At 31.3% G+C, this 21,636-nt stretch overlaps 1 protein-coding gene across 1 annotated transcript in view; it reads right to left on the reverse strand.

Annotated features, from left to right (window-relative positions):
* The window catches only part of LOC143242312 (alpha-2-macroglobulin-like protein 1), a 77,690-nt gene extending 57,087 nt beyond the window's left edge, over positions 1-20,603 (reverse strand). The window contains exons 1-11 of the mRNA XM_076485673.1: positions 20,587-20,603; positions 19,139-19,185; positions 18,063-18,260; positions 15,306-15,364; positions 13,922-13,994; positions 7,777-7,890; positions 5,688-5,772; positions 3,916-4,021; positions 2,362-2,473; positions 1,867-1,985; positions 1,379-1,582 (exon numbers count right to left, since the gene is read on the reverse strand). Of these exons, the coding sequence (XP_076341788.1) occupies positions 1,379-1,582; positions 1,867-1,985; positions 2,362-2,473; positions 3,916-4,021; positions 5,688-5,772; positions 7,777-7,890; positions 13,922-13,994; positions 15,306-15,364; positions 18,063-18,260; positions 19,139-19,185; positions 20,587-20,603 (1,134 nt within the window). The remainder of the gene's footprint in view (positions 1-1,378; positions 1,583-1,866; positions 1,986-2,361; positions 2,474-3,915; positions 4,022-5,687; positions 5,773-7,776; positions 7,891-13,921; positions 13,995-15,305; positions 15,365-18,062; positions 18,261-19,138; positions 19,186-20,586) is intronic.
* Between the last annotated feature and the right edge of the window lie 1,033 nt (positions 20,604-21,636).

The raw sequence follows: 21,636 nt of genomic DNA on the forward strand, positions 1-21,636 counted from the left end.
ACAAACTGGTGAAAGTATAAAATACTAAAAACAAACTGGTGAAAGTATAAAATACTAAAAAGAAACTGATGAAAGTATAAAATACTAAAAACAAACTGATGAAAGTATAAAATACTAAAAAGAAACTGGTGAAAGTATAAAATACTAAAAACAAACTGGTGAAAGTATAAAATACTAAAAACAAACTGGTGAAAGTATAAAATACTAAAAACAAACTGGTGAAAGTATAAAATACTAAAAACAAACTGGTGAAAGTATAAAACACTAAAAACAAACTGATGAAAATATAAAATACTAAAAACAAACTGGTGAAAGTATAAAATACTAAAAACAAACTGATGAAAGTATAAAATACTAAAAACAAACTGGTTAAAGTATAAAATACTAAAAACAAACTGATGAAAGTATAAAATACTAAAAAGAAACTGGTGAAAGTATAAAATACTAAAAACAAACTGTTGATAGTATAAAATACTAAAAAGAAACTGGTGAAAGTATAAAATACTAAAAACAAACTGATGAAAGTATAAAATACTAAAAACAAACTGGTTAAAGTATAAAATACTAAAAACAAACTGTTGAAAGAATAAAATACTAAAAACAAACTGGTGAAAGTATAAAATACTAAAAACAAACTGGTGAAAGTATAAAAATAAAGAAAGAACTTGTAAATCAAATGGAAGATCGATGTCCACATTCATTTTCTGAGTGTTTTGTTTGTTCTGTTGAATACTTCTGAAGACTAAATTAATGGATCCTATATTTTTGAAGTTCCATTATAAATATATGAGTACTACACAAGTAATGGCTATAAATATAATACAAATAATAATAATTCAGAGTGCAGGAGACATCTGATAAGATAGGTATGCACGCAAAAATAGAAATAACAACAATACTCAATATAATAGAGCCTATTTTAAGGTAGATATAAATGTAATAATATGGAATAATGAATACAATAAGGATTTATTCAACTAGTAATCAATGATATATTGTTGGCAACTAAGAACTGATAAAGACGAAACACATAAATAATACATCTGAATACTACAAATGAAGAGAACAGAATGAACTTTGTCAGCTAACTTATTTAAATATACAATATCTCAACAAATAGTATAGTCTAAATATCATGTTTACAAAACCAAGATATACATTGAAAGAATTGTATATTGAAGTAAACATTTTAAACATGTTTCAGCAACATAAATAACACAATTTCCAAGACAAGGGTGAAATTTTCATTCGAAACAAAACTAACTTTCGTTACAATTACACAAAAAAACATGGTGACTAACTTTGTGTCTTACTGTTGAACACATTTCTCAAATTTTCACTTAACAAAAATAATTCAAGTTTGTTCACTTTATCTTACCTCTATTCTCAGACGAATGGTTTCTTGGCCTTGAGGTGAGATGGTGAAACGAATAATTCCATCTTCATCACTCAGGAAATCTTTACAATTTTTAATTCTTTCATCGATCCATCTGTTGCTGGTCCAACGTTCCAGTTCTGCATACGAACAAATCCGCACCTGTTCTCCAGCTGCCACAGTTTGATCGGGGTTTTGAACTTTCAACTTAATAGTACAGCAAAATTAAAACCATTCATAGTTGAAAATGATATTATAACATTAATATGTGTGGACATACATACACAAATAATTTTTTTATTTATAATCAAAAACCACGACTCATTCTCACGTTTGCCAAGACGATGATTTTTTAATGTACAATATCTGATATTTGTGGAATATATCTCACATTGTCTTTAAGCTTTATTTATTTTAAAAAGCAACTAAAATATTCATCTTGCTTATTAGCATATTGGAAGCAAACACAAACCTGAGCAAAACAAACTTACTGTTCCATGAAATGGAAGTCCAGGTTTAAAAAATTGCTCTCCTTGGGATTCTTCCAGATACACAAAACTCAGCGGGTAGAAGGTTCGGTAGATTACGTTTGTAGCATTTGCATCAATTCCTTGCGAAAAAACATTATATATATACAAAGAGAATACAATATACAATTAAACCACAACTTACAATACACAGGATCTCTAGAAACAATACTGTTCACAGTTAATAATAAAGCTTGAATGTGATAAATGTACAATAAAAATATAACTTACACTTCTTAAAACCAAAACTGAAATCAAAATTCAGAAAATCAGGATTCAAGCTGTATTTAAAACCCTCCCAACATACTTTATAAATTGCATTAATATTGTAAATCTCTATTTAATATAGTTAAGGATATCAGTAATGCTGTTGTTATTTTATACTAAAACAATGTCACGAGTTCCATTAGTGTTTATAAAATATTTACAAAAGTGAATGTAAAAACATCTGAAGCCAACCTGTTCCTTTTTCAATGACCTGTGCAGTTAACTGAAGTCCTCTGTATGCGTAGCGATTTTTGTAAAACTCCAACGCAGATGCATTAACAGAATAGTTGTAGCAGCCTGCAATCTATAAAGAACATAACAGTGTTGTATCTAAACACAGGCAATCAAAATGTAAATAGCAATCTGTAAGGAACATAACAGTGTCGTATCATATTAACACATGCAATCAAAATATGAATATAATCTGTAAAGAACATAACAGTGTCGTATCTAAACACATGCAATCAAAATGTGAATAGTAATATGTAAAGAACATAACAGTGTCATATCTAAACACATGCAATCAAAATCTAAATAGTAATCTGTAAGGAACATAACAGTGTCGTAGCATCTAAACACATGCAATCAAAATGTAAATAGTAATCTGTAAAGAACATAACAGTGTTGTATCATCTAAACACATGCAATCAAAATGTGAATAGCAGCCTGAAGGAACATAACAGTGTCATATCCTCTTAACACATGCAATCAAAATGTGAATAGCAGCCTGAAGGAACATAACAGTGTCATATCATCTTAACACATGCAATCAAAATGTGAATAGCAGCCTGAAGGAACATAACAGTGTCATATCATCTTAACACATGCAATCAAAATGTGAATAGTAATCTGTAAGGAACATAACAGTGTCGTATCATCTTAACACATGCAATCAAAATATGAATATAATCTGTAAAGAACATAACAGTGTCATACCCAAACACATGCAATCAACATATGAATATAAAAAAACTAGGAATGATGGTATGTCATTAAAACCACAAGAGAACACACTTCATTCACAAGAAATAGGTTGGTGTTACTTGTCTCTGAAATGTACAAATGTCAACAGATATAAATTAAAAGCTGTAAATAAATACTGTCAAAGTATTTTAAAATTCTCATTACAACACATAGTAGAAATGTTATAAGTCCCAGGATAAAAGCATTATTCTTGTAAATATTTTATATACATACATTCTTTGTTTAGTGTAAAAGTAATATTAAATATTACCACTGAAATAGGGACCCTTATAACCCAAGGGGTCTCAAAAGATGGACATTTCTTCTTCAGAGGTAATCCAGCTTCATCAAGAATTCTTGGATCTACATGTTTTTAGCACATTAAATATCGTCAAATACTGAATAGTGACTAAAATAACTTGTTCCTTCACTTTTCAGTTAACTCATGCCTGGAACACAAAGCAGCTACCAGACACCAAAAATACTTCAGTAACTATTACAACTTCTGGATCTCAAGCCATCTGATGAAACATCCAAATTCAAGCCAGAAAGACAAAAGAACTCAAAGCAACTGTCTCAGACCTAAGACCAGCATCTTATAAATAAGTGTAACAACTACCAAAATAGTTTCAGTCATACCTAACAGCTAAGAAATGGACAAAAACACAAACCTACAAATCTAGGGTTTTTTTTTAAATAGTATATTCACAGTTTTAACCAGTTTCTTGTTTTTATTATTCAAGAAAAAAAAAAGATTCAACAACAACAACAAAAATCTTTCACCTGAGTCTCATGGTCGATAAAAGTTGGAGGTTCTTTTTCCCAGTGATACCTTAAGTATGAAACGGTAATCTTCAAAGTTCCTGCTACGGGTTGACCATATGTGTACCTAGAATAAAGAACAAAGATGGTCATATTAGTTTCTTTCTCTAAGACTAATGATTACATTGGTTATTCACTTAATCATATGTATCAATCATATAAATATCAAAGCACCAAATGAACTAAATAAATGTTAATTAATTAATTAATAAATATTAATTAAGCTCAACAAAAATAACTGTAAAACAGCTTACATATACAAAACACAGACAAGATTTACACAGTAGTTACAAAGCCTACTAAAACCAAAGAACAAATATATTTACACAGTCAACAAATCCAATCACACAAAATTAATATAAATTAGTCAACAAACACAGTGCACAAAACAAAAACCAAATAATTATGCACACATTAATAAAAGAATTATACACTAATAACAAGTATTATTACGAATCAGATACAGTAGTTAACAAGTCTAATACAGCAAAAATAAATATCTATACATCAGTTAACAGATCCACACAGACACAAAGTACACGGTGTACTTTTTGTTTCAAAATATTTGCACAAAATTAAATAAATGGCAGGTATTGAGCCCCATTTTTCAGTGTTATAAGCCCTAAAGCTTACCACTGATCTACTAGAAATTTAAACTATTGTTTATACACTCAAACAAAAGATTCAATTCTATAAAATACATTTACTTTATGTTAGTGTATTAGACCAGTTTTCATACAAAGTACTTAGATACAAGGAATAAAATAAGAATACCATAAAATAAGTCAACACAACCCACTCTAAGTTACAACCCCCATTCTAAGGTAACACAACTCACTCTAAATTAACACAACTCACTCTGTCTATGTTAACATAACCATTCTAAGTTAACTCACTCTGTACAAGTTAACACAACTCACTCTGTATAAGTCAACACAACCCACTCTAAGTTACAACCCCCATTCTAAGGTAACACAACTCACTCTAAATTAACACAACTCACTCTGTCTATGTTAACATAACCATTCTAAGTTAACTCACTCTGTACAAGTTAACACAACTCACTCTGTATAAGTCAACACAACTCACTCTGTATAAGTCAACACAACTCACTCTGTATAAGTCAACACAACTCACTCTGTATAAGTCAACACAACTCACTCTGTATAAGTCAACACAACTCACTCTGTATAAGTCAACACAACTCACTCTGTATAAGTCAACACAACTCACTCTGTATAAGTCAACACAACTCACTCTGTATAAGTCAACACAACTCACTCTGTATAAGTCAACACAACTCACTCTGTATAAGTTAACACAACTCACTCTGTATAAGTCAACACAACCCACTCTGTATAAGTTAACACAACTCACTCTGTATAAGTTAACACAACTCACTCTGTATAAGTTAACACAACTCACTCTGTATAAGTTAACACAACTCACTCTGTATAAGTTAACACAACTCACTCTAAATTAACACAATTCACTCTGTATAAGTTAACACAACCCACTCTGTCTAAGTTAACACAACCCACTCTGTCTAAGTTAACACAACCCACTCTGTCTAAGTTAACACAACCCACTCTGTCTAAGTTAACACAACTCACTCTGTCTACGTTAACACAACCCACTCTGTCTACGTTAACACAACCCACTCTGTCTACGTTAACACAACCCACTCTGTCTACGTTAACACAACCCACTCTGTCTACGTTAACACAACTTACTCAGCACAAACTTTCCATGAAATGGTTTCAACATTAGCCAGTAAGTACGAAGGTGGAACAATAGAAACCTTGAATTTTGGCAGCACTGTAAAAAAAAAAAAAAAATTATTAGAAGGTTTTAAAAACATAAAAATTAATTATGTTTTCTTATAAAACTGTTTATATTTCAGCTGTATTAAGTGTTGGATAGTTTGTCCAAAAAAGGGCAAATGACAGCTTGGAGAAGTCACCTCTTTTAACCACTTCCACCAGTAGAGACTAATGTGTTGCTGGTCATTCAGAACCCAATAAAATGACATCACATAAACGATGCTTAACATTGCAATTTGTATGAGACATCAGTAAAATATGCACATGCCATGAGTCATGAGAAGATTTATACAGTCTGTATGCTACAACACAGCAAGGCACACGAACTTCAAAAGCAAGAAATAATGATATTTTGAGACAAATATTTTATTTAATCTTGAAATAGAACACCTATGGGGACCCTGGAGAAGTGAATCTAGTGTTTTTCACATTTTTAAATACTATCACATCTACAAGTGATTTAACATATAACCTTATACCAGTTTGACAATATGCAAGTGATTTAACATATGACCTTATACCAGTTTGACAATATGCAAGTGATTTAACATATGACCTTATACCAGTTTGACATGAGATGTCTATAATCAATGTTCAAATCACCAGCTTAAGAACACAAACAATAAAACTGCAATCAACAATGTAAAATTAACAATAAAAGGGTAAAAATAATGCACATCAATAGAGTACAACAAATACTGGTACAGTATTAACTGCTACTTCTCAGACGACTAGTGACAACTAAGTTGTATTGTCAAACACACAATAAAATAAGAAAAGCTGACCAACAATATAATTATAACACTTCCTTGACAAGGGTTGTATCACAATATTTGTAATGAATAACCATAATACAAATAGCACTGTTGAGATCTGAACTTTATTTGGTCAAGTAAAACCAACCAAACTTTTCACTCATTGTGAGATCCATGAATTTAGGGTCATCTTGAGTATGTTGAATATCAACAAATGAAGGCCTAAACACTGACCAACTTTGGCACTACTTAATTTCGTACTCTTGGTGAGACCCAACATAAAACAATTTGACTTTGTATAATTACGACCGTTATACTCTTCTGTGGCACATCCACAAGGTCTAACACTCGTCAGTGAAATGGCCATAAAACAATCTGATGTTAATGTGATCTAACCAAGCCTAACACTACTGACTATGCTTTGACTTTTGGGTGAGATCTAAGAAGAAGCAATCTGACCTTGTATAATTTTGACCATTATAACCTGTGCCACATCTAACACTTGACAAGGAAGGACTCATAAAATAATATATGTGATCTTGGCAGTGACCAGGTCATCATTTCCTTTAAACTAAATTAAAAGCAAAGTAGTGGAACTCTTTATTGCAAGTTCAACAACTATATTAACCTGCAGCTTAAACCTCTGAACTATAAACAACCTCCATACTACCCAGACCTTATTCATCACAAGTCCCTTCATGGATAAGGACCCAAAGACTTGTAGATGGACTAAGTTTTGTGGTATCTTTAGTCTGTTTTCAAATTAATATAAATTCAGATTTAAAAAAGACACTTATAGTAAAAATGCTTTTTATTAACAACTACCATACTGTATCTACTAATGAAAGCTGTAAACCAATAAATATTGTGTCTCCGGCTGACATTCCAAAAAGAGAAAAGAAAATAGATTTCTAACCTAAATGGAAGAAATTTAAATGAAGGCAAAAATTGTTATATACTTTTTGTTTCTCCAGCCAAAGTATAAATTAATTAAGACTTTCCCAAAGCTTTTATTCAATTCAAAAATCTCACTGTTAGATGAGTTAACAGAGGATTCAAAACTAGTAAAATAAGAAAACTTTGAAATCTTAAAGACATTTCAAACTAATCAAGTTCTTAAAGCTGAAAGGAAAATTAAATTATATATTATACTCAGAAATATTAATTATTCTTTTATTTCAGTTATATGAAATAATCTTCATACATTCATTAAACAAACTCAAATAAATGAAACACATACTGACCATATTCTGCAACCTCAAAGTCTAAATAGCGGAACACTTGTCCTACTCTGACCTTGACTTTCCAATGCCCTAAAACAGGTTCTTTTGGTAAAGGAAGTTCCAGCTGTACAATGCCTACGTATAAGAAAAATTAACACAAGTTAGCAAGAAATAATTTACAAACACAAAAAAAAGTCATTTCTTTTACTCAATGGTGTACAAGAAAGACAGAACTATAAGACTGTAACTGTAATTATTAAAAATGATACAGAAACCATCCAGCCAAATAATACTCTTTCTTAAAATCATTCAAGTTAATAATGCGATGAAATGTTTATTTTCGACATAAAGGCAAAAGCATATTATAAAATATGGATAAAGATTTTACTGTGTGGTTCAGAACAGGAAAAACAAATCAGTTTTTGAGAAATTTCAGTTATTTAATTATTTAGTTTTCAAAAACATTTCAATATTTTAATACTTGATACTTTGAAACTTCCAGTTCTTGGTATTAATGTGGGAGACAGTAGTGTTTAAGTGTATGTTTTTGTAACAGAAGTGTTTAAGTGTATGTTTTTGTAACAGTAGTGTTTAAATGTATGTTTTTGTAACAGTAGTGTTTAAGTGTATGTTTTTGTAACAGTAGTGTTTAAGTGTATGTTTTTGTAACAGTAGTGTTTAAGTGTATGTTTTTGTAACAGTAGTGTTTAAGTGTATGTTTTTGTAACAGAAGTGTTTAAGTGTATGTTTTTGTAACAGAATTGTTTAAGTGTATGTTTTTGTAACAGTAGTGTTTAAGTGTATGTCTTTGTAACAGTAGTGTTTAAGTGTATGTTTTGGTAACAGAAGTGTTTAAGTGTATGTCCCTTGTAACAGTAGTGTTTAAGTGTATGTTTGCCTTGTAACAAGAAGTGTTTAAGTGTATGTTTTTGTAACAGAAGTGTTTAAGTGTATGTTCTTTTGTAACAGAGTGTTTAAGTGTATGTTTTTTGTAACAGTAGTGTTTAAGTGTATGTTTTTTGTAACAGAAGTGTTTAAATGTATGTTTTTGTAACAGAAGTGTTTAAGTGTATGTTTTTGTAACAAAAGTGTTTAAGTGTATGTCTTTGTAACAGTAGTGTTTAAGTGTATGTCTTTGTAACAGTAGTGTTTAAGTGTATGTTTTTGTAACAGTAGTGTTTAAGTGTATGTCTTTGTAACAGAAGTGTTTAAGTGTATGTCTTTGTAACAGAAGTGTTTAAGTGTATGTCTTTGTAACAGAAGTGTTTAAGTGTATGTTTTTGTAACAGTAGTGTTTAAGTGTATGTTTTTGGAAACTGAAAAACTACAAACTTCTAGACTGTATATTAATACTTTTTGGTATAAAATATTTATGAATAATACTGTTAATCATTGTTTCTATAACGTGAGTCACGAAGTAATATATCTAAAAATAAATGAATTATAATTATACGATAGATAACCTTTTTTGGTTTTTCTACAATACCATTTACAGTTAAAATTAATCTTGTTACTAATGTTAGTGGTATTTTACTCTACATGACTTTACTTTTCACAGAATTTCTTCATGTGTTTTTACGGACCCTCTGCTTGTGATATTACACACTTTTCCAACAAGCTAAAAAGAAACCACCATTTTTGAAGTAGCAAAGAGACAATGTAGTAAGTAGAATATAGTTGCTGGTATTAGAATGTGGAATAAAGTACTTGAAATGAAAATCAGCTGTGTGTCAGTTAGTTGTACAAACAACTAGACAAATGGCACAGAGATAAGTTTCCAAAAGATCCACTATCCACTACCTAATGTTAAATGGACTGCAGTCGTACAACCTACAGACCAAAATAACACTGACAATGTTTGGAAACCATCTTCATACCACAGCCTACACAGTTCCAATTTTATATCTTGTTAATAATTGTTGTATATACAATTATATTGTATATATTAATTATTTTGTCAAAATAATATCACACAAATCTTGATATTATCTGTAACTTGTAAATATATGGTGGTTCCCATAATCTAAATACTATGATATAGGCCTTTACAAGCAGCACCAGGTAAAAAGGCCCAGTGGGTAATAATAAATGTGGCTTGTAAAGACAGATAGTTTATCTGTGTAAAATATATGTGCACTAAAGAAATTAGTCTTACAAGACAGAAGGACTTAAAATATAATACAATATGATGAGTATTTATAATGTAGTTAGACATCTTGTACACTTTATACTGTCTGATATCATACCCTTGAGTATTTATAATGTAGTTAGACATCTTGTATACTTTATACTGTCTGATATCATACCCTTGAGTATTTATAATGTAGTTAGACATCTTGTATACTTTATACTGTCTGATATCATACCCTTGAGTATTTATAATGTAGTTAGACATCTTGTATACTTTATACTGTCTGATATCATACCCTTGAGTATTTATAATGTAGTTAGACATCTTGTATACTTTATACTGTTTGATATCACACCCTTGAGTATTTATAATGTAGTTAGACATCTTGTATACTTTATACTGTTTGATATCATACCCTTGAGTATTTATAATGTAGTTAGACATCTTGTATACTTTATACTGTCTGATATCACACCCTTGAGTATTTATAATGTAGTTAGACATCTTGTATACTTTATACTGTCTGATATCATACCCTTGAGTATTTATAATGTAGTTAGACATCTTGTATACTTTATACTGTTTGATATCATACCCTTGAGTATTTATAATGTATTTAGACATCTTGTATACTTTATACTGTCTGATATCATACATCTAGTTGACCACTAAATAGCTGTAAGTATGAAAGGCCTTGAACTACCTACTATCTAGAGCAAAAATACATTGGCAGGACTAAATAATTCACAATATTATATTTACAACTTATGGGGGCCTAACTCGGGTCCTTCATTTTCAATGTCAACAAACTTACTGGCATCTAGTGAGACTGAAATAAGAGTCTGTTGTATCAAGACTGATGTCTCTACACACCTTCACTATGTTGTCTAATTTACTAGTAAGTTTTCAGGTTGTATCAAGACTGACGTCTCTACACACCTTCACTATGTTGTCTAATTTACTAGTAAGTTTTCAGGTTGTATCAAGACTGACATCTCTACACACCTTCACTATGTTGTCTAACTTACTAGTAAGTTTTCAGCTTGTATCAAGACTGACATCTCTACACACCTTCACTATGTTGTCTAATTTACTAGTAAGTTTTCAGGTTGTATCAAGACTGATGTCTCTACACACCTTCACTATGTTGTCTAATTTACTAGTAAGTTTTCAGGTTGTATCAAGACTGACATCTCTACACACCTTCACTATGTTGTCTAATTTACTAGTAAGTTTTCAGGTTGTATCAAGACTGACGTCTCTACACACCTTCACTATGTTGTCTAATTTACTAGTAAGTTTTCAGGTTGTATCAAGACTGACATCTCTACACACCTTCACTATGTTGTCTAATTTACTAGTAAGTTTTCAGGTTGTATCAAGACTGACATCTCTACACACCTTCACTATGTTGTCTAATTTACTAGTAAGTTTTCAGGTTGTATCAAGACTGATGTCTCTACACATCTTCACTATGTTGTCTAATTTACTAGTAAGTTTTCAGGTTGTATCAAGACTGACATCTCTACACACCTTCACTATGTTGTCTAATTTACTAGTAAGTTTTCAGGTTGTATCAAGACTGTCGTCTCTACACACCTTCACTATGTTGTCTAACTTACTAGTAAGTTTTCAGGTTGTATCAAGACTGACATCTCTACACACCTTCACTATGTTGTCTAACTTACTAGTAAGTTTTCAGGTTGTATCAAGACTGACATCTCTACACACCTTCACTATGTTGTCTAATTTACTAGTAAGTTTTCAGGTTGTATCAAGACTGACGTCTCTACACACCTTCACTTGAATATATTGTCTAATTTACTAGTAAGTTTTCAGGAAAATGAATGGAGACCTGGGTGATTGTGTAGTGTAGGCCTTGTTTTCACAAATAATGTTTACATCCAATATAGCCACAAATTACTGCCACATTTAATTTAGTTGTAACTGCATAAGACCTAAAGATTACTACTTTACAGACAGACTAAAATAAACTTAAATACTCAAATACAAGCATGGCCACATCAGTTGGTGTTGTTTCTTTGGATGAGGTACAAATAAGTTGATAATAAAACAGATTTAGTGAGTATTCACTACCTAACTCATTTAATTTGAAATAGGTAGTAACTAAGGTTGATATCAAGAGGAGACTGAAAACAGTAGTGACATTACAGATAAGTTGCTGTCAACTTTTGTTAGAAACATTAAAATAAATATTTCTTTAATTAATGTTATAATTTTATGAGTTCTTTAACTTTTAGATTTATTTAAAACCAGGTACATAAATTACTACAATGATTCATTTGTGAGTATTCCTTCATGGATGACAAAAACTCCAAACAAGTCTGTCAGTATTCCCTTCAGAAATAATAAAAACTACAGACATAAGTCTGTCAGTATTCCATTCAGAAACAACAAAAAGTACAAACATAAGTCCGTCAGTATTCCATTCAGAAACAACAAAAACTACAAACATAAGTCCGTCTGTATTCCATTCAGAAATAATAAAAACTACAAACATACGTCTGTCAGTATTCCCTTCAGAAACAACAAAAACTACAAACATAAGTCTGTCAGTATTCCCTTCAGAAACAACAAAAACTACAAACATAAGTCTGTCAGTATTCCCTTCAGAGACAACAAACACTGCAAACAAAAATCTAAAAAAATAACTTATCCTAATAACTACATGGTAAACAAAGAGTGTGTCTCCACAATGAACAGATTAATATAGTTAATGGTGACCTAGATTGTTTATTATATATTGTTATACAATATATCTCTTACCTATTGTTCTTCTCAAAACAGTTCAAAGGAAATTTAACTTTTTCATATTATAGCCACAATAAAACTACGGCATTCATATTATAGCCACAATAAAACTACGATATTCATATTATAGCCACAATAAAACTACGACATTCATATTATAGCCACAATAAAACTACGACATTCATATTATAGGCACAATAAAACTACGACATTCATATTATAGGCACAATAAAACTACGACATTCATATTATAGCCATAATAAAACTACGACATTCATATTATAGGCACAATAAAACTACGACATTCATATTATAGCCACAATAAAACTACGACATTCATATTATAGGCACAATAAAACTACGACATTCATATTATAGCCACAATAAAACTACGACATCCATATTATAGCCACAATAAAACTACAACATTCATATTATAGCCACAATAAAACTACAACATTCATATTATAGCCACAATAAAACTACAACATTCATATTATAGCCACAATAAAACTACGACATCCATATTATAGCCACAATAAAACTACAACATTAGTCATTCTCCAAAGTGTTTTAATGATCAGATAAGGAATATGAAACTTATAGATGGAATGTGACAAATCTTCTACAAAAATCCCTTACATGTTCTATGGGACTGAAAATCAAAACAAACTACTTGCATCGATCACAACTAAACGTGAATAAAAATAATCAGAATATGCCATTCATTCAGTTTTACTTACAGAATTTTATTCAGAATGCATAATTCGTTATTAGGGAACTTCCATGCTAGTAATATTCCATCCATAACCTAATTATATTTCAATGGTTAGTTAACTCAGAAAGATCAAATTAGTCATAAATCCATATATTGCGTTATAAATTCCAGGTAACTGCTACACTTAATATCATAATAACAACAAATTAACCACAATAAAAACAGATACATTAAATGTTACTGTTAATAAAATTAAGATTACAGAAAGAATACTTTATTTATGAAACACAAACACCACAAATGTGGTTCTTCTACTATTGTACATTCAATATTCCTTGAAGAGATTGTTACATAAACCTTTAGGCAATCCAGTTATATGTTATACAAACAGCGATCTATAATCAAATGTCTTGTTTTTATGACTTGGAAGCACATGTAACACTAATAGTTACTACCTAAGAGCCTGAACTATACATTTAATAAAATATATAAAAATAAATAGCACGTTTAATGTGTTCAAAGCAAAACAACGAATTTCTTCTTACCATCAACAAATGATACATTTAACCACTGGGCCACGCGTATGTTTTCTGGATCATCTATCCATATCTGTCCTTGCTAAAAAATAAAAATAATATGCACATATGTATATACATATGTAATTAAGTGCACTGGTTCCTCGTCAGATTCAACATTAATCTGCTGCACTACAATAAAGTCTGAAGGCATCCAATTATGTGGAAGAAAAAGGAATAAAGTGTCACAATTTATACCTTAGGGTTAAAAATACTCATCAAAAGTTGAAAACCATCATATACAAGTATACCATGTTATTTAACCAACAGTTGTCAACTGACAAGAATTTAAAAAATTCAAGATACTAAATATAATTTGTATACAATTCATTTCATCAATCCATTCTTGTTTAACTTCCACAGTCCCTCATGTGAGAGTATTTAAGACACGCATACACACATGCACTTTTCAGGTTAAAGTTGCTTTAAAAACAATTATAGGATTTCTAAATTATTGTAGCTTTATCGTGAAATGTTTGGGAACAAATACATAGAAACTGAATTTTACATCAGTAACCAAGTTCATCTATTTCTTTTTCTGAATCCAAATACTGATAATGAAACCATTTTAAAAGGTGACTTCAGACGTTCAGAACTGTAGCGTGTACCTAATCCAAATAATTCAGTCGTTATATTCTCTCTACCTATAGTCGTTATGCAATTTCATCATAGTGAGATAGAAAAGTTGAATGATTCAAGTTAATGTTAATTATTACTAATGAAATTTTAGTAAAGAAAACATAATAAAGTGAAAAAGAGACACTTTTGTCTCCACGACATATACAGCAGCCAAATGTAGTCACTACACAGGATTTTAAACAAAGTGGAAGTTTTGTTTTTACCATCAGTTGCTGGTAGTTCCTCTAACTTCACAAAATAACAGTTAAATGATACTTCTGGTCAGATTATAACTGAGAAACAAGTTATGTTTTTATGGTCACATTTTTTCGGTGGGGATACTTTAATGAAACTACGATTATTTATGTGATACATTCCACTGTTGCTTCTACTAATTTTAACTACTTCATGGTTTCATATTTTCTACTTCTGTTCTCAATGGTTATCATTATATGTACCATTCCAATTGTTTTCTAAAAACAAAGAATAAACTGATAAAACACAGTTCAATGTACAAGTTAGGTTTCTAATGTTACACACGTATCAAGACAAGAGGAAAACCCTCAACTGATATACAACTTTTCCCAAATCAAATTTACATCAATTTCTGACTGTAATAATAACTAACAACATTCAAAAGAAATCCGTTATAAAACCATCAATAAAACACATGTAACTACATTCAGTGCAGATACTGTTCTGACAATCAACATTCAAAAATAAAACAAGCACTAACCTCTTTATTGCCAATAGACTTCAAACAAGTGCTTAAAACCGGCAAAACCCGAAACTTAACTATAAGATAAAAAAAAAAAGAATTGTTATTTATGGTATATTCAAAGACAAAATTAAAATCTAACTACAAAACTTGGTACATGCAAACATTTCTCATCAATATATACATTTATTATTTTCTTAGAGCTGTCAAAAAATATTAGATATTCCAAATATCTAGAAACAGTAGGGAGATCTTATAATCTTTTCTGTTTCAGTATGTAAGAACTAGATTACACAACAATTCTAAACTACACTAACACTGCTGAATGAAATAAATAAAGTAAATCCACTAGACTCCTGGCTTACACTACAGAATTATCACAGCTTTTCTGCATCACTCATAAAAACAATGGTTTACTGGTTTAGTCCCTTGAATACTGATGTAATGTGTAATATCACTGACAATGGTATTTAATAATATATAATAAATCATGGTAGATGATGCAAAAGGTGAATAATAATTAATATGCATACTTTCTCGTAGAGCAAGTTGTAATATTTAGACAACAAAGGATCATTTGGTCCTTCAAGGTTACCCTTAGACACAACCAATCAGAAAACGTAAACCCACCTAACTGTTTTCAGAACATCATAAAATCCCCTCAAATTTCTCTAAAGTACAGCTAATTCCACTAGTCAACCATCCTGTTAACTGCCTTAACTAGATTTCAGCTTGTCAGCCATCCTGTCTACCACCTTAACTGGATCACAGGCTGTCAGTAATCCTGTCAACTACTTTAACTGGATACCAATCTGTCAGCAATCCTGTCAACTGCCTTATTTGGATACCAGTCTGTGAGCAATCCTGCCAATTGGCTTAATTGGATTCCAACCTGTCAGCCATCCTGCCAACTGATTTAACTTTTCTCAAATCTTAAAATTGTGTGCTGTCATCTTATCTTCAGAATCCACCATAGAAGAATTTGAGACCTCCATCTACTGATCTTCAAGACAATCTTATAAACTTAAATAACCTCAACTGTTATGTAATGTACATACTGAGGTAATTTTATCTTTTTTAGCATGTAATTAACATGTCTATAAATATACCATAAAATTCCATTGTCTTTACTAACCACAACTGCTTTAACAGCTTGAATGATGTACCTACCACTATCACAAGATATTTTTACATCAAACTACTGAATGGTTGCAACATACATTAAACGTGTGAATCTAATTATAATAACCCAAAAATGTTTCCTTCTATTTACCATAACCCAAGGTAAGCTACCAGTTATATATTCAACTTACCACTTATCACAATGTAGCTAGAATTACTCAAAAGATTCATGTCATCAGCAATATTAAGTAATTATATATCTACTAACATTATTAATATATATAACAATAAACAGACACTGACCTCTGAGGCCACTATAACAAAGGTCCAGTTTTACTGGACTCTATTAATAACAATTCAATTAAACTACTTGTTCTTCAAACACAATTTTTATAAATGTGAGCACATGACACCCATCATCTAGATAAATCATAGCATTCTGAATATTAACATGATATTAAATATATTATTCATCACTTAACCACGTCACATTTCACTCTATAATTTTGTGAAGCATCACTTTATCAAACCTTCTAAATTTTCTCCCACTGTAGTAATAAAACTAACTGGTCTATAGTATCAAGGCAACTGTCAGCTACCCTTTAAAACAGGAGTGATATGTTTAGCAAACTCTTATATATCAGGTACCTACTTGCCCATTGATGAAGAAAACAGATGTATGCATAACTGATCCTGAAATTCCTGTTTTATCCTGTAGAAACTTGTCTATCCACCTATTTCTCATAAGCTTTCTGCATTTCTCAATTTATTTTTGCTCAAGTTCTTAGTTTTCCCAAAGTTCTATATACTAGCCACCCTATCTGTCAAATAAAGCTTATTACATTTACCCTTTAAAATTCTCCATTATGTCTTTATTACACCAATTAGCTTTGATCTTCCAAGTTTTTGTTTCTAGAAACATGCCTATATTGAATAAAAAAAAAATTTCAAATATGTCTCACATCACTTTATCATTATCCTAATTAACTAATCACAAATTTAATCTCAGATTATTCTTGTATCAACATGTAATTAAATATTAATCCCAACTGACAATGTCATACCTTCCCCCCATACACACATTTTAAAACTTACAATAACATCTTTGTCAGAAGATAACAAAACTAAAAATAGAAGAGTCAAAAGTTTATATGCGGAGAAATATCTGTCCCACACTAAGACTCCATACATCAAAATTAAAATCAGTTGTTCATAAAAGGTATTAATTAGTATTCATATAAATAACAACTACCATCTCATTATACAATTTCTGATTCACTTCATCTGTCTGATCACATGACCAACAAAATCTTTCTACCCTTATTCGTTAGGATGCTTTGAAAAGAACGTATAAGAAATGCTTTGTATCCACTAAAAAGATATCACGAAACCGTTAGTGGAAGTACGATATTTAACATCTTACTTTGTGTAACGATAGTTTAATTAACACACTGTCTACTTCTTTCACTTTCTTGACTGCAACACTGAAAACATTTAACTCAAATACAAGTGTCAAAAACAAAACACATACCTTGTCTGATACTGACACCTACAATGGTGATATTTGACTCCGTAAAATATAACCGTAAAGTGTAATTATTACAAATATAAATTAAAAATAGTACTCTGATTTTATACACTATCGGTTTATACCTGTTTGTCCAGGTTTGTATATTGGCTTGTCTGTTTGAAGAAATATAATTATATCTTGTTTTCGAAGGTTAATGTCTTTCGTTTTGTTGATTACGTAAACACCGTCCTCGTCATCAAATTTTCCAGTAATTCTTAGTCGACCACTGTTACCGCCATCTGATTCCTCCGGAACATCCAGAAAGAAGGATGGAGTGACACCTGCATAAAAATACCGAAAATATCAGGCACGACATACACTTCAGCGTTATAAGAGGCCTAATAATATTTCTGTAGTTCGTTCACCCAACCTATGCTGATAAGCTTTCAACAAACGGAAAGTAGAGAATTATTAATGAAGAAATGCATTAGACCTCTACGTTTCAGATTCTCTTTTCAATTTCACATCTAGTGAAAATGAAAACAATTCTTTAATATATATATATATATACATATATATAAAGTAAAAAGGTTTTGTTTGTTTGTTTCTTTGTTTGGGAATTTCGCACAAAGCTACTCGAAGGCTATCTGTGCTAGCCGTCCCTAATTTAGCAGTGTAAGACTAGAGGGAAGGCAGCTAGTCATCACCACCCACCGCCAACTCTTTTACCAACGAATAGTGGGATTGACGATCACATTATACACCCCACGGCTGAGGGCGACATACGCGACGCGCGCGACGCTCGACCCTCGGATTACGCGTCGCACGCCTTACGCGCTAGGCCATGCCGGGCCAGAGTAAAAAGGAAGAATGTGGTTAAACAAAATAAAATATCGACATTACTTTCGTAAGAATATTTCAACCATTCAGGTGAACAAGTTCGGAGAGATGAGAATTGATAGCTTTTTTTACTGAACACCCTTGTACTAATGGGCCTAGAAATCAATTTTTGAGTATTTTTTGTTTTAACTTAACACAAAAACGCTAAGGATATTATTTTTTATTTCCACTATCAATAAGTAAACTAAATTAAAACATCCGTTTTCGTGTTTCAGAAAATAGATAGAAAGGCAAATAAAATTAATATAAAAAATGTCCTTATCGTTTTCTGAAAATTCTAAGTGTGAGTTTCTTTTCTTACTTTTCAATTTCTTCTCACCTTTCTTGACAAAAGCCTCATATTCAGTTATGACTTTGTCTTCATTTCTGAAGTAATTCAATTCTAACTGTACCGTCTCCGTTTATGTTGAATAAATTTAACGACAGTGGTTGAGTTGATCCAGAGTGAGAATTTTTGGTGCTGTGAGGATGAAACCTCTGAAAGAAAAAATTCGCAATAAATAATCAATAACTAGAACCACATTTGGAAATATACACCACATAGTAATTGTTTCAAGATCGAAATATAAGCTTCATGTAGTTTTGAAATATATAACGATTTTATAAATATTTAATTTCAAGAAGGTGAGTTTCAGGCTTTTCAGCTAAATTTATCGCTCATTTCTTCTTTCTCATTTTGGTGATGAAATTACATAAATACATATTACACACAAAATAAACCAATGTCAGCTTTGAGCCAAAATTTCGAGGAATGAAAAGACATAAGTATGTCTCTAAGCAAAACAATTATTTGCACATGAAACCATACAAGTTCCATTAGATAAACGTCTGTCGTAGAGCTTGCAAGGCTAGTAGGAGCTAACAATGAAATTTTCTCGTTAACTGTTTATTTCAAACCACAGAAAGTCTAAAGTTCGAAAATATAGAAAGAAGGAAGAGAATTGAAATTATGATCTGCTAAAAGCCACGGAACAAAAAAAAATAGACTGTTAAAATAAAGTCTAAATAATATACAATCAAATCTATAACTCAAGCCTAAATTAGGTGGTAATTATAAACTTCAATACATTACGTGTCTTATAACGATATAACTTTATCTCAATGATTCAATGGTAAAAAGATAAAATTCAGGTTTTGATACCTGTGATAGGCAGGGAACAATTAGTCTGTTCAGCAGCTTTGCACTGACAAAAACCAAACCAATATAACCAAATATAATTATTTTTCGACGCTAATTGTATGAAGTCTTATAACCTTTCTTTTAAGAAAGAAAGACAATATATTAATATCTAAATATTTCTATTAGCTTCTAAATATTTTCAATTGTCTTTGACAGACAAAGAAGTTTTAATGTCAGGTGATCAAGGAAAATAACGGATTCGGATCCTTCTGTTGTTAACAGTTTAACAAATATAATTACGTTACTGAATTTCTGCTAGTACATCACGACAATTTTCTTTTAATAGAGTATAATTTCTTTTCTTCAGCAATATCAGCTTATATCCAGCATACAGTTAGTACATATACGTCGAAAACGTAATTGTGATCGGAATAGATTCGAAAAGAAAAAATCGAAATTGTTCAGGAAATTCTTCGAAGCAATGGCCATTAACTCAGAGAAAAACTGTCTGCAGGGTGGCCCGTAAGTCCATACCCATCCATATGTTATTATGTTATATTCAATTACACATGTATTATAAATTTGTTTCTTTTTTTAAGAAATATGGCCGATGTAAGCCCATTTAAACTTGAAAAGGGTATTCTGACAACAAACGTGGATACATGAGCGCAAGAATACTGGTGACACCCTGGATACAATAACTGGCGAATTTAGAGAAAGATTCAATAAGGATCCACCAACACGAAAAACAATGTCAAATTGGGAGAGAAAATTGTTTGAAACTGGCAATATTAAGGATGCACATCGTTCAGGAAGACCAGTTAAACGTAGAGTCATGTGCTGGTATGGAAGAGTCAGTAATTAACTCACCATTAGAGTCAACAAGGAAAAGATCAGCTGAACTTGGTGTCCCGCGAGCAACCATACAGACCTTTATGATAAAGGACATGGGAGTTAAAGCATGGCGACCCACATTTGTGAATGAACTAAGTGATGCTGATAGAGAAAATAGGACCCTGGCATGTGATGAGTTACTGCAAATCTTCAATACGATCCCTTCTCAAGGAAAGGTGATGTTTACGGACGAGTGCGCAATTTACCGTTCGAGTCGAGCACGAAATGTTTACTTCTGGGCAAAGGAGAATCCTCATTATTATGAAGAAATTGAATACAACACTCCGCATGTCATGATGTGGGCAGCACTTAATATGCGTCATGTTATTGGACCATACTTCTTTGACGTGCCAGTAAACCATAACTCATATATAAACATGTTACAACAATGGTTTATACCGAAACTCGATGAACTTGGAATCAGATAGGAGGTTTGGTTTCAATAAGATGAAGCTCCGCTCATTATGTCTTTACTGTGTGAGATTATCTTAATGACACTTTTCCAGACAAATGGATAGATCGTGGTTCTGTAACATCCCGGCACCCATGAAATGGTCCTCAAGAAGTCCGGATTTGACAACATGTGATAACTCTCTTTGGGGATACATGAAGGACATTGTGTCTAAACAACGTTATAATACTAATGATAAGTTGAAGGTAGCTGTTACCGCGGCATTTGAAACAATAACCCTGCTATGTTGAGGAAAATGTCTTATAGAACATGGCGTCGCATAATATTATACAGCGAGAATGAGGGGGACAGAACACAGATACACTGGATACATAAGATATATGGATGAGTA

The sequence above is a fragment of the Tachypleus tridentatus genome, unplaced genomic scaffold (genome assembly GCF_004210375.1).
Source record: "Tachypleus tridentatus isolate NWPU-2018 unplaced genomic scaffold, ASM421037v1 Hic_cluster_2, whole genome shotgun sequence".
Taxonomy (NCBI): domain Eukaryota; kingdom Metazoa; phylum Arthropoda; class Merostomata; order Xiphosura; family Limulidae; genus Tachypleus; species Tachypleus tridentatus.